At 34.6% G+C, this 25,997-nt stretch overlaps 1 protein-coding gene across 1 annotated transcript in view; it reads left to right on the top strand.

Moving 5' to 3' along the window:
• Nucleotides 1-25,997, top strand: part of LOC149572567 (lipoamide acyltransferase component of branched-chain alpha-keto acid dehydrogenase complex, mitochondrial-like) — a 69,273-nt gene that overhangs the window by 25,938 nt on the left and 17,338 nt on the right. Inside the window, exons 4-6 of the mRNA XM_089813668.1 lie at nucleotides 1,609-2,027; nucleotides 24,446-24,693; nucleotides 25,600-25,688. Of these exons, the coding sequence (XP_089669794.1) occupies nucleotides 1,609-2,027; nucleotides 24,446-24,693; nucleotides 25,600-25,688 (756 nt within the window). The remainder of the gene's footprint in view (nucleotides 1-1,608; nucleotides 2,028-24,445; nucleotides 24,694-25,599; nucleotides 25,689-25,997) is intronic.

Here is a 25,997-nt window from a genome sequence, read left to right as displayed (position 1 = left end):
AATAATAACTGATTCAGTACTCAATATGTATTAAAATTTAAAACTTAACTCTAGTCTATTATGCATTCATAAAACAGTTTCAATTGCAAATATGCATATCAATATGTGAACAAAAATATAAGTTTAGCAGTGAACAATATCATAGAAACTGAAAATCTAAATATGCCCAAAGGCTAGAGGGCTGCCATAAAGTTTCATCATCATGTTCAACATAAAAAAATAAAATATAGAAAAATGAAGCAGACTGCTGCTCCTATTTTGCTTCTGCCACCATGGCATCAAATTCAGAGTCGTCATCCTCACTATCATGCTCTAGCTCTACAGGAAGCGTAGTCTCAGTCAATGGGATAATGGAACCCCATCCATTACTGGTGCTGTCTCATCATCATCTATTTGGGCCACATCCTCGGGATGAACATCCCCCCATAAAGCTGGAGTCTGTCTATATTCTGGAGTCTGACAATCTGAAACTGTGTTTTTGGGTGGGGATGCATCCCCGAGTAATGTAGCTTTCAACAGATGGCTATGATCATCTTGTTTATAAAGAACTTGAAGATATGCGCTTTATCGAATGCAGGTGGTTGTGGAGATGCAAAGGTAGGCAGTTCATCTACCAATTGGTATAAGATGTTGATTTAACTTTGTAAATGATAGATGCACATGCCTATTCAATGTGCACATGTCCTGAATACAAATTAGAAAAAATTATCGAAATAAAATTATTACACAAGCTGTGTTTATGCTAACAGTTCATTCTGGAAGTATAAGATAGACCAAAAACATCTCTGCTTTATGTCCCTGTATATTTGTTAAAGCTCTGTTTTTTGGTTTTTTTGAGTTACGATGATTTCTAAATCAGTTTTGAGGAACAATCCTGCTGGACAATTTGTATTGTTTTTGTTTATCCATTACTATACAATACTGAAAAGTTCAAATTACAAATTTTAATCCCTTTTACCAAGCTATCAAGATCTCAAACATTAAGTGTTCAACTACCATTTCTTGGATTGCTGGGGAAATCTTACCAATAACATTTACATAAAGTAGTTCTTGTATTTACATAACATGATAATTACAAGGCGCGCCAAATTATTCATTAACTTAAAATTTGTTTCTCATATCAACTTGCATGTTAAAGGCTCATCTTAAATATACTGAATCCTACAACTCTCTGTGTAACAAAAATGAGCCTGCATTTAAAACTGATCCAGATGATGATTTTTTAAAGTTGTAAAATATTGTCAAAGAAGAAAGGACGCTTTCTTATGTAAATTTAGGTGCAATATCCTTTTGATGTCAATGCGGTTAATAATTTGCCCTGTAGACCATATGCAGTTCACTTCGTAATGATTCTATTTATTAATGGATGCTTTTGCATAACCAGCACTTGCAAAATTGACAAATTTTCTTGTCAATGCAAGAATCTCAAAGATGTTTTAATGAAATGAAGTGTATTTTGTTCTTACAAAATTAACTTTTGTAATGTTGCTCTGTAAATTACAATTTTTATTATTTTCTTGTTCCTTTATATTTTGTGGGCCTCGTAAAATTCAGAAAGGATTGTTTCATAAGGAACTGCTTTATAAATGTGCTTGCTTTATATATCAGGTTGGAGAAACATTGGTGGATTTAGTTGTAGATGAGAAACATGAAACTATGGCAAGTTCAGAACAAATACAGACATCCTCCACAGAGTTCCAGGAAGCTGATTTGCAATCTAGAGATTCTCCAAATAGCATAGAAAATAGGGAAAAGGTATTGTCTACTCCTGCAGTTCGTCATATGGCAAAGGAGTATGGCATTAATTTAGAGGATATTCCTGGTACTGGTAAAGATGGCAGGGTATTGAAAGAGGATGTCTTAAAATACGTAACGAAGCAGGAGAGTGTTTTGAACAATCTTCCTCATATTTTTCATCCTAGTCAAAATGTAGAGGTCAAAGTTATGAATTTAACACCAGAAAAAGAGTCATCTAATCAGGATGTAACAATTCATCAAGTTCATGAAGACAAGACTATTCCCCTCAGGTACACTAATTCTTACGCTTTTTTTTCCAATTCATTCTATGTATTTCATGAGCTAAGAGCTGATATTATTATGAAACTATTATAAAAAAGTTGGCAATGGTTGCTCTGAGCGTAGTCAATAGCTTGATTTTTTGGAAGATGAGTAACCTTATGTTCGTGTTCAGGAATTGATTTGCCATCTTAATTTGAATATAGGTTGACTACATAAAATGAACTTTTGAGCCTTTTCCCCTAAGATCCTTGAGGTAGTGGGATCACTTGATTTCATGGGTGATGCAAATTTGTATTTTGATCAATTAAAGAATCTAAGCTCCTACAGCTATTTTCCTTTTCAACTTATATATCCCATGTTGCTGGTTTAGGTATGGTGGATTGCCGTTTCCACCACAGGTTTAGTACAGATGGGTTTGGCTATGATATATGTATTTATAACATTAAAATTTATAAAAATACCCATACTAACAATATAAATTAGTTGTAAATAAATTAAAAAATATGGATTTTTAAATATACGCAAATAAACATTCAATAAATAAACTTATTTAAATATTTTGAATATATTATATACAATATATGGTAAATTAATGATTAGATGTACTTAATTAATATATATGTAGTCATTTATTAGATTGGTTTAATATTTTAATATCATTTTTTGATACAGTTAAATTTTTATATTTATGTTAGGAAGCCTAGATTATGAGATGCAAGGTGTAATCTGAAAACTAGCCTATTTCCGAGACATTAATTTTGACATCCATGTAGATTGCCCAGAGGCCAGAATGGAGTGATGTAGAATCACAACTGATGGTTTGAGAATAAAGGAGGAATCTTTGCAGGGCTGTATTTATGGGAGAGAGGACAACTCTAAAAAGCAGACAAGAATATTAGAAACCTGAGTTGAAGTCACAGAAATCTGAAATTCTCTCTCAACATGTAAACATCTAGATTTTTCCCTATCATTCTTTAAAGTGATACGCAAATGTTCCATGGATAAACAATAAGGTTGACCTAAGCCCTTTTCACTAGTTTCTTAGGCAAGAGCTGTTGAGTGTTTTTAGAAATCAAGGTGGGGCACACATTCTTCCTATTCTGGTGACAAGAAAATCAGCATGCTTGCTCACAAATCAAATCGAAGGAGAAAAAGATGCCTTATTGCAATCAATATTCCAGGGAAAAATTGAGGGAGTTTCCTTGCAACCAAGGAAAGCAACAAACCTGCTCAAACAAGAATCTTACCCTCCACAATTTGGTGAAAGGTAAGGAAATATTATGATAATATTGATGTCACCCAAAATTTTACCAAGAGTAAGGTTTTAAACTGAGGTTTGCAAGACAATCTGCCTGGCTTATTCCCACTTCGTCTTTGACATGAAGGAGAGTGCATTGTCTAGAAGTGTTTGCTACTTCCAATCAGTAAACATTACAATCTCCGTATCAGTAAACATTACAATCTCCATATCTTCCTTTGCAATTTCAGAATATCCTTTAGCTAAGATGTGCTGGCTTATATGCTATTTTGACAACCCATGACAGAATCTTCCACTTCAACCACATCATTAGAGTTAGAGCTGGCAGTGTTAGATCTGAATCTAGTAATCTCTCCTGTATTATTCCTAATAGTTTCACTCGTAGTTCAAATTCTCGCTGAGAAGTAGTAGATATACCAACTTCTCACAAGAAGTACCGCTTGGCGAGAAAACTCGTAGTTTTCATGCCAAAATCTCGGTTGAGAAGTTTCAAACTTCTTGCCGAGAAGTCACCAACTTTGTGCGATAACTAACTGTTTTCTCGTATGTGGCAACTATCAAAATGGGACACCCAACAACGTTGTTCATTTCATTTTTTTTTTTTCATTCTAGAGTGCTTGGAAAAGAGAAGGGTTGTGGAGGAGAGAAATAGTGTTTGGAAGCTTGTAGATCAATTGCAAGTGGATTTAAAGCGGATTCAAAGCTCTTATTAAATGAATCCTAATTCACAAGTAAGTTTTCTAAATTCATTTTCTTTTGAGTTAATAATCATTTTGTCTTTCTTTAGTTGCATGTAATTTTATTGAATCTCTTGAATACCATTTTCAATGTTCTCTAACACGTTTTAGAGTGTAATGACTCAGATCTAATGCCATATTTTTGCGTTTTTCTGAAAAAATTCATAGTTTTCTCAATAATTTCATAACCTAACACATTTTTGGTCTTTTTCGTCCAAGTTTCAGCTTGTGTTAAAACTTATTTAAAATTTTAATCTAATTTAGTTTGTTCCTAAATATGTTTATTAAATTTTTAAATTTGCTGCTTTAATTTGTGTTTTTTATGTATAGTTTGATTTTACATTAAATGACAAATATGGATTCTTCTATAACTGGCTCAGCTGTAGCATCTGCCAGTGGCCCCATAGGTGCATGTCCATTTGGATTTCTAGGGACTCACCCTAAAGGGGCTGGAAACGAGGCATGCAAATATGACTTCGAAGGGAGCGAGTTATTAGTGTGATATGCACAAAATGCGAAAGACAAATTTGTGGAGGCACATCTTGTTTGAAGTACCACCTTGCTGGTAAAAAACTGTGACACAAGGGTTTTTGATATGACCACTAAGGAAATAAAAAGAGAGATGCTTGCCTTTCGCTTGGTGCCCAAGAAGGGAAAAAGTTGATAAGGGAAAGGGCTAAATTGGCCACGAGGTCAACCATTCTCAAATTGCAAGGTATGTCTCCATTAAGAAGTATTTATTATTTTCTAATCATCTTTATTAGTTTGGACTTCGGTTTGAGCTAAACCAATGATCATAATGAAATGATGTGGGTTGTGACTAAGTATCCTAGGCAACCTTGATGAAGAAGAAGCAACAATTGAGAGCATAGTGGACTCTCTTCGTGGTGCATGGATCTGCACAGCTACCATCCACTCATCTTTTGCTTCCATTGGTTCTAGTAGATGACAAAAATCTTCTCTTGATGGTTATTTTGTTTATAGAAACACACCTAGAGCACAACCATCACTGGAGGGCACTAGATGGAACAATGATGTGCATCGGCAAGTTGACATTCAATGTGCCAATTTTTGGTTTTTAAACATCGCCTTCAATGTTGCAGCAAGTCCATATTTTTTGAATTTTGTAACTGGTTGTATGGTAATAGGAAAGGGCTAAATGCCACTTAGTCCTGTAGAATTGAGTGGGAGGTTAGTTAACTTGTTTCAATTTTTAATACTTTTACAGTTTTACAATTTACTTATTTTTGTTGAATTTTTAAAAAAAAAAATCAAAGTTGTGTACTTAATGTCATTTTTTATTTTGTGCTTGTAGATTGCTCAAAGATGTTGTTTCTAGATCTAAAGATGTGGTTGATGAACAAAAATTACAATTGAAATAGAATGGCTGCACCATACTTTTAGATGGAAGGACAAATGGAAGAAGCCATACCATTATCAACTTTTTGGTTTCTTGCAAGGACCAAATTGTCTTTCTTAAATCCTTGGATGCCTCAGACAAGGTAAAGATGGCTGAAACTTTGGCTCTAATGCTAGAGAACGTTGTAGTGGAGGTTGGGGCAGAAAATGTGGCAGCGGATAGGATCTTACTAGTGGAAGGTTGGTGCCTCCATCCCCTCTAGGTGAAGGTACCATTCAACATAGATTGATTGATTTGTGACATGTGCTTAACCATCTCTCGTGGATCCTTGTCTCTGGCTATTGTGACATTCATTGATAGCTCGAGCTCTTGGTGTAATGGCAGTAGTGATTCCAACACTTACAAGAAAAGAATATCACACTCTTTTGGTCTCCATGTGCAATGCATGTTATTGACCTTCTTTTGGAGGATAAGGGAAAATGGATTGGGTGAAACTGGTTGTAGAGGATGCAAGGAAGACAACTTTAAAAGTTGAAAATTTAATTTTTTTTGTATTTAGTAATCAAGCATTTCATTATTAATTTATAATCCTAGTCTTTCATTAATAATCATTTTCTACGTTTTAATTGTAGGTGGCAAAGCCCTCGGTTAAAGTTCTCCACTTGGTAGATGTGGAACGAACCCCAATGGGGTTCCTTTATGAGGCCATGGATAGGGGCAAAGAGGCTGTAAGAAATCAGTACCTTCCCTTCGCATCTTATCTCAGCCATGTAGCTCATCTAGTTGTGAGCATAATTGGAGCTTATTCGAAGCCATTTACACAAAGAAGATGAACAAGTTGGTGCAGAAACACGTAGATGACCTTGTCTTTGTGCAATATAACCCTAAATTGCACATAAGAAAGGTAGAGTCATCACTAGTTGAGCCACTTGATCTGGATGGCATAGATCCTTATGGTGATTGGACAATATCGTAGCAACCTCCATTGTTTACAAAGGATGACATATATGATTTGGAGAGGCAGGCTATGGAGGAGGGTTTTGCACCATTAATGGCAAGGTGATTTATCATTAGCGAGAGAGAGAATTGGAGCTACAATTTCTTCAAGTGTTATATGCATTTCAAGTTTCGAGCTTTATGATTTGAGATCTTCTTTGGGATAAGCTTGAAGTATTGCTCTAAAATAGGTTTATTATTCTCATTGAATTCTAAGGTAAAGAGATCCTTAGAGAATCTGAAGAAGGCATCCTTAATACAATTAGGGTCATTAGGAACATCACCACTAATCTGTATATTCTCAATCATTTCTCTTTTATGTTTGGCTTTAATGATATTAAATAAATACTTGGTCCCTCTACCACCATCCTTCACCCAGTTCATTGTAGTTCTAGTCTTCTGACCTTTTATTTTGTATTGCTGATACTTCCTTAATTGACATTTAATCTCTACTACCTTCTCTTCTAATTGAGAGTCACAACCCTTAAATTGCAGTTCTTTTTCAGTGGAGTTCAGGATACTTTGTAGCAATTGTTCCTCCTTTTTCTATCAATAGCTTGTTTCTTGCCAATGATTTGATATAGCTTCCTCCGAGATTCCACTAAAACATTCCACATGGATTGCAAAGTTCACAAAGACTAGTCATCATTTTAATGACTTCGTCATTATGCTCATCTTTGAGCAAGGAAGTATTGAGTTTGAAATTTGTATTTTATTCTTCTTACTATCAGAAAAATTGTCCATAAAGACCCTAGCATAGATTGGGTGGTGATCAGACATAGTAGAGGGAGAGTCACACACAAGGGCATGTCCATCTTGCTTCTCAACATAAATTATATGTTCTATATAAACTCTATCCAATCTACAGTAAACTCTTTGATGTCCAAATTGGTTACTACACCATGTAAACCAGATATCAGAAAAATACTTTTTCTTAAGAGCCAAAGGGTCAACAATTCTAAACTTCCTGTTGAAATTAGACCAAAAAAACTGCTCATTTCCTTTCCAACAGTGTGTATTTCTCCCACTTTTATCCTCTTTTTTTTCCACCATAATGAAATCTTCAACAAAGATCTAATGTGCTTTGGGTACATTATTAGATAACCATTCCCACAATGCAGGATGGTCCCTATAATCATTAGGGGCATATATATTATAGACACCAATTGAGACTTCATTATGTAGAAAGGTTGCAAAGATAATGCCAAAAAATTGCTTTTCTTTCTCATTGCTGTGACTTGCATGGTGATTAAGAGCCTTTGGTATTGTTGCATGGTTTCTACTTCCAAATAGTTAGAGCTAGATTTCATTTTGAAGTTGTTAGAAAAGATTTCATTTCAAGTTGCTAAGTAAGAGTAAAGTAGATGGATAGTTGCATGGTAGCATTAGTGGATGTTTGATAGGGATTAATAACTAGACCACTAGCATCCTAGTGGCTTGTTGGGAAGCCTTGTGTGGTAAACTAGTTCATTTTCCTTTTAATCATTGCATCTATGGAGGTGGAGCAGCCGGTAAACTTTCATTAGATTCGATCCCCGTCCATTTCCTAATCTTTCCATCCATAGGAGTAGGAGTAGAATAGCAAGTAGTTTAGGAGTCGGAATTTCGAAGAAGAGAGTTACAAAGACACAAGTCATAAGACCATTCACCCTCCATCACCATCACCTTCTCTATCAACATCATCTAGCATTCTCACTGAATCACCACCATCATCATTCCACTGAAGTCCAAATCGTCCTCAAACAAATAGAGTAAAGCCGCCTACGTGATTACCAACAAATCACATCGATATACCGAGTTAGTATCCACAGGTGTAAGGAACATTGGAGTTATTCTCATGTCCCATGAGTATTAACTTTTCAAGAGGGGAATTGTGTGTTTGATTCTCCATATTAGATATTCAATTGCTAATATGTTATGTAGTGGTACAAAACTAACATCAACAAGTGTTGGCCTTTCATTGTCCAAATTGTCTACCCTTTTGGTTCTGTGTTACAAGTTGAAGATGCTAGATATACATTACCGCACTTAATGCTAGGATTCTACTTGCCCTAGCACCCAATATTGATTTTCCCAAGTTCGTTTTGATGGACTTGGAAGAAGAAAAAATTGTTTGGGAAGATTCTCTAATGGGGAATTTAGGGTCATGTTTCCATTGTAAAAAGAATGGGCACGCCAAAAAGGAGTGTTTGGCTCTTAGTAGCCTGCAAAACCCTAAATTTGACAGTAATATTAAAGCTAACCCTAAAAAGGTAAAAAATTGGGCCAGTCTAATACGAACGATTCTAATGTGCACAAATCTAGGGTTAGTGAATCTAAGTTGGATAACCCATCTTCGAATGAGGTTCTAGATGTGAATAAGGATTCTTTTGAGAATCATAATGGAGGCTTGTCTAACAATACAGTTGAGGAGACTATTGATAGTGGCAAGTATATTAGATTGAATAATCCTTTCTTTGAAGATGATTTTGAAGTGATGCCAGCCCCAAGCATTGGTATCCCCTGTTCACTCCCACCCAAGCTTAATGTTGAGCAACTTGCTCTTAATATCATTAATGAAAGAGCTGAGAGTATTAGGAAAGCTACCATTGAACCTCTAAATAGAGATAAGATTCTAAGAGAAGCACTAAAATCTATAGTGGTTCATAAGAACAATGATAATACAAGTGAATCCATGAATGGGGAACCATTTACTGAAGTTACCAATAAAAATGCTAAGAGAAAGAAGGAAATGGTAGAAAGACACTCTCTTCCTCTAATGATAATAGGAAATCTAGTAAAGATATTCCAAATTGTTTTAATAGATTATATAATAACAACAAATCTCTACAATCTAAATGATGCATATACACAATTGGAATGTGATAGGTTTCGAGATGTTGGATAGGAAACATATGATTAGAAAATGGTGTAAAAATCTTAAAGACATTATTTGCTTGCAAGTAATTAAGATTGTGGGTTTCCAAGCTTATACCATTTTAAAAAAAAATTTGGGACCAATCTATTGGTTTTTATTCTAACCATCTTAGAGGCAAAGGTGGAACTGCTATTATGGTTGGACCACAATGGGTTGACAAGATCACGTCAAATAGTTCCTCCCCTTGTAACAAAGCCTTGTGGGTCACCTTTCTACATAATGAAGTCTCAATTGGGGTCTGTAATATATATGCCCCTAATGATTATAGGGACCATCCTGCATTGTGGGAATGGTTATCTAATAATGTACCCAAAGCACATTAGATCTTTGTTGAAGATTTCATTATGGTGGAAAAAAAAGAGGATAAAAGTGGGAGAAATACACACTGTTGGAAAGGAAATGAGCATTTTTTTTGGTCTAATTTCAAGAGGAAGTTTAGAATTGTTGACCCTTTGGCTCTTAAGAAAAAGCATTTTTCTGATATCTGGTTTACATTGTGTAGTAACCAATCTGGACATCAAAGAGTTTACTGTAGATTGGATAGAATTTATATAGAACATATAATTTATGTTGAGAAGCAAGATGGACATGCCCTTGTGTGTGACTCTCCCTCTACTATGTCTGATCACCACCCAATCTATGCTAGGGTCTTTATGGACAATTTTTCTGATAGTAAGAAGAATAAAATACAAATTTCAAACTCAATACTTCCTTGCTCAAAGATGAGCATAATGACGAGGTCATTAAAATGATGACTAGTCTTTGTGAACTTTGCAATCCATGTGGAATGTTTTAGTGGAATCTCGGAGGAAGCTATATCGAATCATTGGCAAGAAACAAGCTATTGATAGAAAAAGAAGGAACAATTGCTACAAAGTATCCTGAACTCCACTGAAAAAGAACTGCAATTTAAGGGTTGTGACTCTCAGTTAGAAGAGAAGGTAATAGAGATTAAATGTCAATTAAGGAAGTATCAGCAATACAAAATAAAAGGTCAGAAGACTAGAACTACGATGATCTGGGTGAAGGATGGTGGTAGAGGGACCAAGTATTTATTTAATATCATTAAAGCCAAACATAAAAGAGAAATGATTGAGAATATATAGATTAGTGGTGATGTTCCTAATGACCCTAATTGTATTAAGGATGCCTTCTTCAGATTCTCTAAGGATCTCTTTACCTTAGAATTCAATGAGAATAATAAACCTATTTTAGAGTAATACTTCAAGCTTATCCCAAAGAAGATCTCAAATCATAAAGCTTGGAAACTTGAAATGCATATAACACTTGAAGAAATTGTAGCTGCAATTCTCTCTCTCGCTAATGATAAATCACCTTGCTAGTAATGGTGCAAAACCCTCCTCCGACATAACTCCCTCACAAATGAGAGCAAAATGGCCTTATATAGAGGTTCCAAATTACAATGAATGGCTGAGATTAAGAGGCAAAATCAAGGGCCGAGATTATATCTTACAAACCCTAATTAGGGTTACCATTATTCAACCAATTACATGAGGGCACCAACTTTGTGGGCCAATGAGAAAATTACAATAATTTGTCAACCAATGAGAACATAGGACACTCGGCATGATTTGATTGCATGCACATGAAAGTGCCACCTCATCAACCTATCTTATAAGTTTATTCAATCCTTGAGATAAGGTGAAGCCTTGGATGTTTGAGCTTGTCCTTAGAAACTTTCTCATCACCACTTGAACTTGCTTGTACTTGATGTCCTGACCCTGAAAGGATGAGGTCTTCATGCACTTGGGGCAATCTTGCCTTGGCCTCGATGGCTTCCCTGGATGTGAACTTCTTTGCAACTTGAGAGCCTTGCTCTTGGCCATTACCTTGAAATCGAACTTAACCTCACTCATTATCCTTGCGTTCCTTAACCTTCCCATTCGAATCCAACCAAGTTAGCTTGCACGAATGGCCAAGCCTTGCCCAGTGTCAAATATTTTCAAATCTCTTCTACTAATCCACTCTTTCTTGAAATTGCGGGGCTTCTTGAATCTCAATCTTCAATCAAATTCGCCCTTCACCCGAATTCATTCTTCACCAAAGCTCGCACTTCAACCTTTGTCGGCTTGCAATCAAATAGAAGGGCTAGGACTTCATGTGGAATTGCTTCTAGTTTTGCACTGCCCTAAGTTGTAATTCTAGATTTTCACTTATAATTCTAGCCTAATCAAATTTGCCCTTTCCATTTGTAATTTCATCAATATAGAAGTACATCTAGTTTTCGAATTGCATACCTTGAGCCGGGCCCATGATTCGGCTGAGGAGCACAATGAGGTCTCCATATTATGATTTGAAGTGTGCCACTATGAGCCTCGATGATCTAGTGACTCCTTTCTTTCCTTCGTGCAGCCAATTTTGCTTTTGTAGATCTTTGCCATGGTGAATTGTCCTTCCTTTAGTTTGTCTTTTACTTGTATCATATTTACTGTATCGACATTGGTATCGGTTATTTGGCTCATTTTCAAGAAGAAAGTTGTTTTGGGCATCATATCCTCTGTCTTTTTTAGTATTTGTTCCCTAAAAGTTGTTTTGGGCATCATATCCTTTGTCTTTTTTAGTATTTGTTCCCTTAGGGTTCTTGCTTGTACTAACATCTACCATCCTAAACACTTATTTCTGCCTCTTCGTTCTAAGTGATATGGACTACCCTTGTCGATCTCCAACCTTCTTTCTATCGATGGATTTTACACTTATTTTTGCCTTGCCAAGTCTTATCACTACACTTATCACTCTCCAATCTTCAACCTAGGGGTGGGACTACTACTTATTTTTGCCTTGTCGTTGCTTTAGGATGGACTACACTTATATCTCTCAACTTCATTACTAGGGTGGTCTAGCTTATTTCTGCCTCTTCAAATGTCCTATCATGGATTTCACACTTATCAATCTCCAATCTTCAACCTAGGATGGGATGATGAAGTGGTGGATGATGAATGTAAGAAGAACCAAGAGAAGCAAAACTAGATAAGAACAAAAGAGCGAAATCCGCTTAAGGACCACTTTCAACTCTAAATGAATTGAATTTACCTTTACCAATGGCCAGGTTTTCTTTTGAATTTCGGATCAAACCTAAGAATTTCAAACCCCTTGCAAATATTGATGCCCTAGCTGAAGAAATCAGAATTCTGTCCACTTGAAATTGCCCATGTATGTGCCAAAAAATCAGACTTTAATCACCTATTTTCTTTGCCAAATAATACTGTCCAAATCTGATGCAAAATCGCAACTCCTCGAGAAAATCAGACCTCAACAAGAATCGGCCTAGGACAAATTTTTTTGATTTGGCACAAGAAGTCGCCTAGGGCAGAATTGCAGCCTTCATGGAAGAAAATCAGATTGCCAACAATGGAAATCCACCTTTGCAAGAATGCCAAAATTTGGAAAAAATCGCCAAAAGAAAAATCACTGCCTTCCTCAAAATTCACCCAAGCATAGAAAAATCAGAATTCAAACACACAAATCTGCCCCAAAATCGCTAGATAGGAGGTAGCTCCCAAAAATTGGCAAGCAAGGAAAGAACTGCTCCAAGATATAATTTGCCAAGGACAAGAGAAGACTGCCCTTTGCCAAAATCGCCAAGAGTGGAAGAAGCTGCTTGATGGAATGAGAGAAGAAAGAAAGGGGAAACCCCTTTATACTCAACTCCACACTCCTTCCCTAGCTGGCCAACTTGCACCTAGGAGGGAAAAAAAAACATTAATTAGTGCACAAATCAGGTCCCAATTAAATAACAAGCCAAAATTTAATTTTGCCACAATGAAATTTGCATTTTTTAATTTCCCTATTAGACTAAAATTGCAAAAATAAAATAAATAAAGCCTTGGAGATGCTAAACATTTTTTCATTTAATGACCATTTAATAATTAATATATCATTAAAAATTTGATTTGGCAAGCCAAAATTGATTTTTTTCAATTTTAAATTACTAATTTCTTTAAAGACTTTAGAATCTTCAAGGCAAATTTAATCCATTTAGTGCCAATTTTTGCAAATTAATCTAAATCGATTTTGCTATGCAATTTTAGTTTTTTAACAAAAACAAAATCATTTCTCTAGAGTCTAAAATTGATTTTCCCATTTAATTTCACCATCACAAAATTATTTTTTTCATTGAAAAAAAATTCAAGATTTTCCAAAAAACCCATATCTAACAAAATTCATTTTTTGAAAATAACTCAAGTTTATACAATTATATCTAATTTAAAAAAAAAATCGTCTAAGTACAAAATTCACTATTTTATCTTGCCAAGTGTTGTTCTTTGAAATTATGTTCAGCCTAAGGATAAAATTACAAGCTCCAAAAAATCAAGCGAAAATCGGGTGAAAAACAAATCTAACCTCCTCCCTCCTGGCTTGAAGGTGTCCAAGACGTAAAATTTTCTAAGATCGGCAATTTTTGGACAAGTTCAAGAAGTTTTGCCAAGGCAATCCAGAAAAAAGGGGGTCCCCAAAATTTTTGGGGCGATGGTATGAAAACCTCACAAGAACACTCTAGTTCGAGATTTTTAATTTCAATCCAATGTGAGGTGGAGCGAGCCACAACCTATTCAGCTTTACCGTTGGCCGACCATTGAAAGCCTCTAAACAAAGATCTACCCACATTCCAATAATTCCTTTTCAAAACTCTATACCATGAGTTTGAGGAAAACCACAAATAACCCTTTTGGATCATTTTACAAAAACTTATTTGAATTCCTAATTTTCTTCCCCAATTGTTAGCAATCTAGTCATCAAAAAACTTTCAAGAAGTTAAGGAATCTTTATCTAAACAAATAAAGAAGATAGCAATGTCTTTGAACCTCAACTGCTCTTTCCTAATGGCCAAAACCATATCTTTGTTAAGAGAGAGGGAGAGAGTTTTAAAGTCACGGGGAGAGGGCTTACCATATCGACTATTTTCGACCGTTGCTCCTTTGGATACTCCCCCACCCAATCTACCTCCATCAGTTGTGGGTCCTCTCAAAACACCTTCTTTCTTGCAAAAAAACTCCATTAAAAGATGCCAATGGTGCACATTCAGGCCTAGATTGTTCAGACAACTCTCCCTTATACGAGGGCCTAGTATCTCCTTTATCATTAACTGATATTGCCTTAACATGCCTGTCATTGCAACAATTTTTTAGACTACCTTTATCAATCTCCATCCTCGATTCAGAGTGATCATTATCCTTAAAACCTCCCGAGTTGCATATGGGTGAACTAGACTAGAAGCCGAGAAGACTTGGCTCTGTAGGCATGTTATCAGAAACCCTACCTAGCACTTAGGGCACCGAAAAGATTTGAACACACACAAGGATGAAAAAGAAATGATGTTAAGGACACCACAAAAGTCACACAAACATCAAGAAAAAAAGATTTAAGGCCACGTAAAGGACTAGAAAGGAGCCACAAGGTTTTGCATAGGGTACGACTGTCGGTGATGGATGCCTCACCCTAGCTATACAGTTGGAGAGCCCAAAATAGGTTAGTATTTGGAAGTAGTGATCCAACTTCTCCAACCATATATATATATATATGTATATATATAGTTGAATAATCAATTGTTGTATTAATTAAATAATATTGAATAGACATGTCCCATGAAGGGACATTGTTAAAGTTTTAGTCAATTCGGATGTATTTATCTTTTATATTTGTATATTGATCTTATATGAGATATTAAGTTCCTTGTAACATATATAATTATATATATATAAAACTATGTATATGTACATAATATAACTATAATTAATATTAATTGTCTAATTATCGAATAGACATGTCCCATGAAGGAACATTTCTATTCTTTTTCTATGCTCAATATAAATGTGAGAGGATGTTACATTTGAAATACACATACCAAATATATGGTAGTGCTTAGTACATTTACAACGGTCCTCGAAAAAACCAATATGTTATCAGAGCCGTGTTGCAAATGTAAGAAATAAAAGATGCAGGAGAAATATATATAATAATTTCTTGAAGTCTTATGGTCCACATGTTAAATGGCAAAGATTGGACCCTTGTTGGACAAGACTAGATTTTTGCGGCTTGCGTTTGGAAGTATTGGGGAGGTTGCGTGGAGTTTAAGTGCAAAGAACAACAACTGTAGATTGGAGCGCCTTTGGAGAGCGCTTATTTATACAACAAATAGGATACAATCATTGGCCTAAGAAACAGACATAGAAAAGGTATTGCCTTTTCTGTGGGTCTAAGTCAACACCAACAACAAATCCATCGAAGGCTGAAGCAACCTTACTCCTATCGTCATTCTTAAGGAGAGATTGCAATTCAATTTTGAGAAGCTATCATTCACACCAAGCACAGACAAAGAACCTTTGGAGGGAGATCAACACCAGATTAAGGAGCCTATCGCATGGTCACATAACGTTACATATAGTGACCATAGGAAGATCTTGTCTCAGCCAAAGGAATACGAAGATAAGATCTAAAGTTGCATGGTGTATAGAAAAGTACATCTGACATCCAAGTGACATGGGTAGAAAGGACTAAGCACATTGGACAAAAACAAATTTGAAACTTTCTTGCTCGTTCCTAGCTTTGGGTTGGGATGACTTTGTTCAAAGGTACATGACTGTCAGTTGAAGAACTATACCAATGCCCTATTTTGACGCCCATGTCACCTTTGTTGGTCTTGTCTTGGTTGGGTGGTACTCTCTCGTTAGGCAATACCGCCTTGTCCTATGTGGAAGGACTTTCTATCATACTGGATACTTCTTGCAGATGGACCTTTTTTTGCCATTTCCTCCATTGATCGAAGTCCACATATGTATTTGTTCTAGGGGAGAGTTATTATCTCCAGCCCTTATGTGCCTTTTAGTTGAAAGGACATCGGTAGTAAAGAATATAGAATGATATTGACTTTGTAGCGAACAACATATTAACAAACAACATTGCGATGAAGCTTTAACATTGACGGTGGAGCTTTAAGGAGAAGAAATTAAAATGGTGAACAATCATTGGATGGACTCATTAATGCAGGAGGAATAATGGAGCAACGTACCTTGCATAAGCGCCATAGCATAAGATTTGGTGGATGCCATTGTAGCCACTTCTCGGGAGCCGAAACTATTGTAACAAATTAAAATATTAAAACTTTTATTTATTAAATGCGACAAAGGACGAAATATCAAAGGTAATATTTTTGGTGGAAGACACACAATGAGGATCTTAATTATAACTAGCTATATAATATGGAGGAAGAAAGATTGAAGAGGATATAAATTTCAAGCTCTGCACAATATTCGAGGAGAGATCAAAGGGAATCTCTCATAAGGTTGAGCAAATAGGAAAGGAAAATCAAGTTGAGTACCAAATTTTCGAAGGGATCGATCCCACAAGAAGCCATGTAGATTGCACCTCATTCGCACACGTCTCCATGCATGGTGGTAGGACCGAGGACAAAGAAGGATCACAATGTATTCTGTGAAAGAAATTGGTAAAGGGAGAATATCAACTTCATTGAGCCCACCAAATTAGGAGCCACGTCACATAGAGGTAAAGAGGTATTTGCACATGGTTGGAGTAATATAGGAATGTCTAGTTTATAGAAAATAATAGGAACAAGGGTTGTTATATGCATTGGGAAGGAATAGTATTATTGTTTAGTTTATTTTATTTAATATAAATATAAGAACATTTAAGTCTATGATTAGGACTCATAATAGAGATGAATAAACATAATAATAAATGTAAATCTTTCTAAATGTAAGAAGAGTATTGATTTACATTTAATATTTTATATGAATTTATTGAAAAGAAATGTAGTAGATTTGTTTATCAAATCTTGTAGGCCTTAAGAGTATCTTCAATAAGATGATTAATTGCTCAAGGATCGCTCTGAGGAACAAAGGGAATTATGAAGCCCAACTTGAAAGGTAGTTTCAAGGAGAAAGGTTGAATAATCGAGGACCGTTCCTAAGGACACAGAGGATCCTCCCAGAGGGTTAGGAAGTCCACTTGAAGAACACCTTAAGGATGTGTAGACATAGTTACATTCCTAGACATTAATCATTAGAATTGAATTTAATAACCTATGTTGGTAATAATTTCTATAGGTAAAGTTGTCCTAAGAAGTGGGTATCCAACATATTTCATATCTTGGACATAAGCTTGAATCACTCCTTGATATCAATTTGCATCATCAAGAGTATGATCAACAAATTGTTTGCTTATTTGTGAGGTTTACATAAATTAAATAAATATCGAACTCTCTTGAGTGAACAACAAAGTGAGACCCACATTAAAGGTAATTATAAGGTATGTTTATGTTAAGAATTATTTCCTTTGATATTTAATAGAATAATATTAAATATAAATGTACACACATATAGTGATTATATATATATACTCACTATATATATTGATTTACATTTAATATATATATTATATATATAAAGTGAAAACATAGATTAAAGATATATATCTAGTAGATTGAATATATATATGTTCGATATATATATTTAAATTATATTTTTATCTGTATTATTGGAAAGATCTTATATTGAGTGTTATTGTATTATCTCTCTTATTTTTATGTTTTATAAGAGTTGTGTCTTGATCTTTTTGTCCGAGAATGTTCTTGCAAGAAAAGGAAATTGATATCGGATTTAGAGGAAGTCTTCCACTTCTTTAGAGGCAAGGTAAAGGAGCTCAGAAGATTGATCTGAGAGGGAGGCTGACACAATTGCCTAAAGGAGCAGATAGAGGATATGATTCAATCAACCTTCTGTGATCTTTGATCATATTGATTCAGAGGGAGTAAAGCATCATGAGATGGATTCTCCCAGTGATCAATAAATTGGAGCAGTCAAGAGGACTGTAATTCATGAATATATCTAGTGACGGTGTGATTTAATGGGCCTATCCCTTGTGTACATCATAAGGAAATGACGACTTTGAAATGATGTCACTTGTATTCGCGGAAGTTACAATAAGTTGATGATCTTACATAACTTGTATTATGTGATATCACACCTTAGTTGAGTACTTGGTGAATATTAGATGTCGATATTTCGAGAGACCAATACTCTTGATATCAGATGTGATATCAAAATCCTATTTGAGTAATTGGTGAATATCATATGCTGATATTCTAGAAGACCACTACTTCTGATATCACATGTGATATCAAAATGATGGATATCTTCTGATCAAAGGGGTCCTTAAAACTTGTCATTCCTAATATTACCATTGGCGTAATACATGTCTTGTGTTTAGCCTTCCTAGCTAAGAGGGAGTGTTGATGTGTGGTAGCCTCAATTGACTAAATTCTATGCTATACATTTTGAGTAAGTGTTGTACTTAAGTCCAAAGGGTTTAGCTTAGTTGGTTGAAGAAATGAGTTCTCATTATGGACACCTTGGTTCAAATCCCAAGAGGGACATCTTTGTGGAGTTCTAAATTGTGACTCTTGGTCTTCTATTTGTTGTATATGTCTCATTTGTAAAAAGTGGATTCTAAGTTGTGACTCTTGGTCTTCCAATTGTTGTTTCTAGTGTGATTACTCGAAAGGAGCTTGAATAAGTTGTAATTGTTGCTCTTAAGGAGCACCCGATATGTAAACGATCTTAATATAGTAAGTGTTGTACTTAAATCATGAGAATATGCATCTTGTGACACTTATTACTGAGTGCCTAGATGTCATCAAATTGACTATCTTTGAGTTGTCTTTATAGATGCATATTGGGTATGAGGCAAGTATGCATTTTGTGAGTCTAACAACTAAGAGCTTAGATGTCATCATGTTGATTATCTTTGGGTTTTTTGTATGAATGCGTACTAGGTATTTTAATAACTAAGAGCTTAGATGACAAATGTTGATTATCTTTGGGCTATTCAAAATACTGATCGTCCTTCACCTTTGATTATCAAAATGTATTTATCCTTCTTGACTAAGAGGGAGTGTTAAAGTTTTAGTCAATTCGGATGTATTTATCTTTTATATTTGTTTGTTGATCTTATATGAGGTATTAAGTTCATTGTAATATAACCATATATATATATATATATAATATAACTATAATTAATATTAATTATCTGATTATCGAATAGACATGTCTCATGAAGGAAAATGTAACAAACGGTTTTTCATATAAAAAACAAAGACAATTTATATAAAGATTTTCCAACATTCATTGAAATAGATAACTGAAATCTTTTTCATATGACATTAACTGTTTTAACATTTAACTAAAATAACCATAACGATATCAATGATCATCTGAAAATAACTAGTTTGACGATTACCTGAAAATATCTATATCCATGATCATCTGAAATAACTAGATTTATGATTAATTGAACGTAACTGTATTTATGATCAACTGAAATAACTAGATTAACGATTAACTGAAAATTAATGATCAACTAAAATAACTAGATTAATGACTAACTGAAAATAACTGTATTAATGATCAACTAAAATTAACTGAAATAACTAATTTATTGATTAACTATCTTTTCTATATACAAGTAAATGCTTATCAAGAAAAGAAGATAAGAAACATACAAGAATTATTCGGAGGGTCTTTAGCTAGTTGTGCAAGCCGCGGCTTTTGGTAAGAGGAGAAGCATTGACATAGGCTTAACCTCCCAACCTCGAACCTTACTTATCCCCACACAATCTATTGAATTAGAAAGACCCTCCCTACTTTGGGATTGGGCTTGAGATGTTCTTAGTCCAACCACCTGAGCATCTTGGTGTTTAGAATGTCTGCACAGTTATGAAACCGACATGTCTGAATAACTGGCACCATTGACATCAAGTGATCATTAGATGGAAAACATGTCTTTAAACTACTTTGGCTAAGGATTTTTGATGGGTTCAACGACCTGATCACCACTGCTTGACTTGACAACAGGAAATATTTATAGGGATGAGCATGAACTATTAAGTATGGTTAATTAATTTATTTAATCATATCTAATTCCACTTTTGCGTTTTTGCAAATTCATTCCACCTCTTCACCTTTACATGGCTATGCAGTCGGTGAATCCCAGGTGTTTGGAAATTATGAGCAATCTGCTCTATGCATAAATTCTAAAAGGATTCATGAATATTATAAACTTTCAGCATTTCACAATGTGGAATTACATGATTATATTTTAAAGAAAAGAAATTTGTAGAAACAATTATCATTCGATTTCAAGGTCTATTGGCGAGAATAATTTATGATTCCATACTGTAGACACTTCACTATGCCTATTGGTAAGCAACTCCTTAGTTATAAATGAGGATAAACTACAGCTGCAACAACATTGGAATAACAATAATTGGAATGATTATCATATTGACCTGATATAAATTTGGAACTGTCTGAAGTCTTGCAAATCGAATGGTAAAATGCTCTTCTTCCGCTGTTGTAGACGTAACCAAAGTGCATAAAAACTTATATCCTCAGCATGAACAAAACATATACGATAGAGTATTGGAATGGTGCTGCTATGAAATGCGAAAAGGGTTTCAATGATCTCGCAGATATTCGACAGATGTGTTGTAGAGTATCAATTAGGAATGGAGCTGCAATAAGCAAGGAAAGATTGTGATTAAAAAGGAATTTGGGAATGAGATTTCTTGTGTCTTTTGTCTCACCTGACTCAAGATATAAAAAGGTCCTAAAAAGACTCTTTGGCTTTTGGAACTTAAAGATTATTTGTCAATTAAAGTCGCCAAGTGTCCAATTGGTTTCAACAAGAAGAAAAATAAAAAGGATGGAAGAAGAGTTGGAAAGTTATAATTCAATTATTGTTATAATTTATATCAATATATGTACATGTAAATATATTAGTGAGGTGACATCATTTTATTATTTTATTATAATATAATGGTGACGCTTAATTTTTATATCTATATGTACGTACATATATATTATAATAATATGGTGAAAGATCATTTAAAATCCTTTGAGGTACGTATTATATTTTAATTTCATTATTTGAAGATGATTCAAACACAAGTACACCACAGAATGTTCGAAGATGATTCAAACACCAAGGTTAGAATAGGAACAAGGCGAGAAAGAATTCAAGGACAAGATTCCTGTCAAGGGAGTGATCCTAATGATGATTGTGTCATATAAGGAAATCGATTGAGGAAGATTTTCTATGCTAAGGAAGAAGTTATTGTGATCAAGAAGATTGCTCCAAGGATCAAATCCCAAGATAAAGAAGACAAAAATGAATTCCAAATGATGAAGGTGGAAATACCAAGGGTTGAAGCATTGTAAAGTTGGACCTCCCAAAAGAAAGAAGTCCAAGAATGATAAATAATTCCTAAGCATAAAGAGGTGGAATTAAGATAAGGATTGCATGGAGAAGTTAGAGCTCGTAGACTTGCAACATAACAACCTTCCTAGTATTGACATGAAGGAACTTAGTGAAATTTTTATTTAGTTCATTGGTTTTGCTAAAAAGGAGAGGAAGAAAGGAAGTATATATCTCGGATGATGATTTCTATGATGACTAGGTGGCTTTCCTTGTTTCTTATTAGCCCTCAAGCCTTTGAATTTTCTCATTATCTTATTTTGTTGTGCTCCATTTTCTATTGGCTACTTTTGGTTGCCTTAATTTGGGCCATTGATTTCAAATTAAACTTGACCATTCATTGTAACTGGGGCTCCTATATAAACCCCACCCCTCTCATTTGTAAAGGACTTGTTGGCGAATGGGCCCTGATGTAATGACAAATTTGCTCTACTATTCATTGTTGTGTTTTGCATGGTGAATTGTTGTGATCAAGTTTGCATTATTGCACGATGATGTTTCCTCACTTAGCTTAGATTTCATTTCATGTTGTTTGGAAGTAGTTTAGTTGGGTAAAAAAATTGTGGATGTTTACTTGCTTGACTCAAATATAAAATAGGCCAGTAGCCTCTTGCTTGGTCGGAGTGCCTCGCTGGTGAGCGAGTGAAAGTACTTAACTTCAATTGATATCCAATCTTTAGTTTGCATTTATTCATAGGATTAAGGAGGGTAGATATTGATTTCAAAACCATTTGAGTATATCCTTAGAAGCTTGCAATAGGTGGGTGGAGTCGTTGATAAAGCTACATCAGGTAGAGTCCAAGTCATCAATGTTTCATTCCATTCATACTTAGAAGTAAAAGTATATGTAAAAGTTATGTTTTAGTTTAAGCAGAAGCATAAACGTTGGAAAATCAAACCATATTTTCATTGCACATTGTGAATCTAAATGTTTAGAAGTGCAAGTAGTTGATACCCATTGAATGAATAGTGCAAGTTTCCTAAGTGATTACCAACAAATCACATTATTTCATTGAGAGAGTATCAATAGTTGGAAGAATCTTGAAGTCAATTTATGATCTTACTTTGCAGTTTTCGCATAAGAATTGACCTTATATCAAGAGAGAGTTGAGTATTTGATGTTTCACTTCAAAACATTTGAGTGTTTGATTCTGCATGTTGTAGTGGAACAAAACTCACATCAACACTTCCTGTCTCTACATCTTTTCCTTTCAATGAAGTCTTGTTCCCCTCTTTCTCCTTATTAACTTCTTTTCTCCCACCTTATCCTTTCCTACAAACTTTGAGACACCTCCCTATGTAATTGTTGAGTTCACTTGCATCTCTGTACCTGCCTCCGTTCCTCACAGGTCTGATTTTTCAGCTTCTTCTCTTTTACCCATGGAGACTTTCCCCTCCTTTGGGAACTTCTCTTCATTCTTATAGATTTCTTTAATTGCCATACATTCACTCAGATTTTTTGACCTCTTTTGTGTGTGATCAGTTGAGGATTCATTTCTAGATTTGTTGGTTGGATGTATCAAGGTTGAACTTATTTGTTTTGGAGGGGATCTTAATGTTCATCTCCAAGATTAAGGAAGATAAAATTGCTGATAATTTTCTTTGCAGTAGTAACTACTATATTGCTGATTGCCAAGAAAATCATGAATTAGAAAAAAGTTGAGAGGTAGGGACTTTCTTAGGAATTGTCTCAATTTGATTTATACGTTGATTTTATGAATGAAGGATTGGTTTGGATTTGTAATGGAAACATACATTAGTGCATAGTGTTGTAAGATTCCGTGCTTGTTTATTTATTGTACAAAACTAGTAAAGAAGATTCAAGAAAATAACAAGGAGTTTCTCTATGGTTGGCATAACTATATCATTAAACTAAAGTATCTAAAATTAATTAAGTCGTATTATTAAGAGAAACAATTATATTTCAAATTCATCGTGGGGAATTTATGTAAATAAGATCTTTAAAGTTATTTAAAAGAAAACTCAGTTCAAGTGCAACTTTTCTATTGTATCTCATGATCCTTAATTGTGGTGGAGATGTACATCAACAATAACCTACCTAAGCTGTTTAATGAACTGTAGAAAAACATTATGGACATAGCTGATTAAAGTATGTAGCACGATGGGATTCCTGGGTATTAGTAGACTTTAGTGGCATGTTGGGATGTTGATCCTATAAATGACAATAGGCTAATGAGGAGGCATGTGAGGGATTTTTTGAGGTTCCATAAGACAAAGATAGTTCCTCATAGTGGCAATGGTTCAAGAGTTCAATTTTGATGCAACATTAGCAAAAGCTGATTAGTGGTAGTAGCAGATATTCTATGTTTTTTTCATTTTATAGCTGAAATTTGCAGCTTTGGGCATTTTGCATGTTGACTCTCATATGAGATCTCAATTCATCTCTAATGTAATGTATTAAGGTTCTATGGTATATAATAGATATGATGAATTCCTTATCAATGTTCTGATATGAATATTTGAAATTTACTTTTTTTTTAATCTTTTCCTAATTTTTTTAACAGTCATTCTTTGCTATCCACTCTCCTCCAAAAATCTTTTGTAAAAATGCTTTCCCTTTTCCTCTAGCATCCATGTCCTGCAAACTTGGTGTAACATAGTTTTTTAATCTTTTTAAAAAATTTCAGAGAAAATACGTACTGGATAAGGCAACAAACATGGCGAAGTATGTCATTCCATTTTAAATTCCTTGATGTATATTAACTGTTTTGAAAATTATGCAGTGAGAATCGTATTAATGAGAAGGGATCTTGTTGAATATATCCACATGTCCTTACATAGAAATGTTCTATGAATTAAAGGCTAAGGGCATGCATCTGTGAGGACTAATGGTTGATGCTGTATTTCAGGGGATTTCAGCGTGCCATGGTCAAAACTATGAACATGGCTGCCAAAGTGCCGCACTTCCATTATCTGGAAGAGATTAATGTGGACTCCCTTGTTAAGTTGAAGGATTCTTTTCAAAGAGTAACAGCTGACCAAGGTGTGAAGCATACATACATGCCATTTCTGATTAAGTCTTTATCATTTTCTCTGATCGATCACCCATCAATGAACAGTATTTTCAATGAAGAAGCATGTGAACTCATTAATAAAGGTATGTTCACCAAAAGTTGAAATTGTAAGACATTGGATTTAAACTCAAATATGTATGTTTGCTAGATATTTATTATATAGTTCAAGCTAGGATTTATTGACATATTTACAGCTAAGCTTCCTACAGGTACTTAAACCGAGGTTGATTACTTTGAACATAGCACTAGGCCTAGGCCTTTCTTATTTGATTTAAAATATTTTCAAATAATTTGTTTCTGTTATTTGTTTACAAGTGCCAATACAAGGAGCGTTCCCACTTCTTAGAGATAATCCATTTTAGTGTTTGAACTTTGTGTCACTGCTAATTGTTTCTTTTGGCAACTCTTTCATGCTGACCAAAAATTGTAGAGGCACAAACTTGCAAGATTATGGAGCATATGGTGAGAACAATAGAAGCAGTCCAATTCAAAATCTTTTCTTATCAAATGTAATTGGAATATTGACTGAAAGCAAACTCGGAACTATATGGCGACATCTTAGGGATTTCAAATAGTGACATGTCTGAAAGTATATCATACTTGTTTCAAAATGCTGTACATCAGGTTTCAGGTTGTAATGTTTGTTAGTCTTCATTATTCAATATTATTCTGAAGCCATTGTTAGTACTGCTTATATCAATGGGGCACAGCTTATTGACAACATAATCAGTTTCCTTTATGTGTGAGGTGAGAAATATTCTCTGGAAGTCCCTGACAATGAATATCCTTTAACTATGCAGATATCATTAAAATGTGAGTTGAGCATGTATTAGAAAGACAAACCTGTTGTAACTTGTGATCAACAATATTTTTAAAATGTTAATTTATTTATTACTGAATTTGGACCTCTAACATTTATTGCATATCTCTATGGTTCACATTTGTTGGTTTTGGTTCCTCTATGGCTTCTTAACAATGTTTTCATGCAGGCTCACATAATATAGGAGTTGCCATGGCTACGCCTTATGGTTTGGTTGTTCCTAACATCAAGAATGTTCAATCACTTTCCATATTAGAGGTTTGTATCCTTGCCAATGCTCTTTGTGAAATTTTAACATTGCACATTTTAATAATTGACTGCATATATTGGTTTTAACTTTTTTAAATGTCTCAAAAGATTTTAAGACAAACTGAATTATTGTTTCTAAGTCTAGCTAATGAAATCCTAAGATTAGGTTAAGCTTTCTTTTGTTTGGAAACACCTTCACTAGAAATCACTAACTGTGCATACCTTATTAAACATTTTAAAGATAATTCTTAGAGAGATTACACTAAACATAGATTTATTTAATGCCAATATCAACCTAAATTATAGAATTGATTTTTG

The sequence above is a fragment of the Cupressus sempervirens genome, chromosome 2 (assembly GCF_028749045.1).
Source record: "Cupressus sempervirens isolate cs-2001-9-10 chromosome 2, ASM2874904v1, whole genome shotgun sequence".
Taxonomy (NCBI): Eukaryota; Viridiplantae; Streptophyta; class Pinopsida; order Cupressales; family Cupressaceae; genus Cupressus; species Cupressus sempervirens.
The sequence above is the reverse complement of the archived record's forward strand: the minus strand, read 5'-3'. Positions and strand labels throughout refer to the sequence as shown.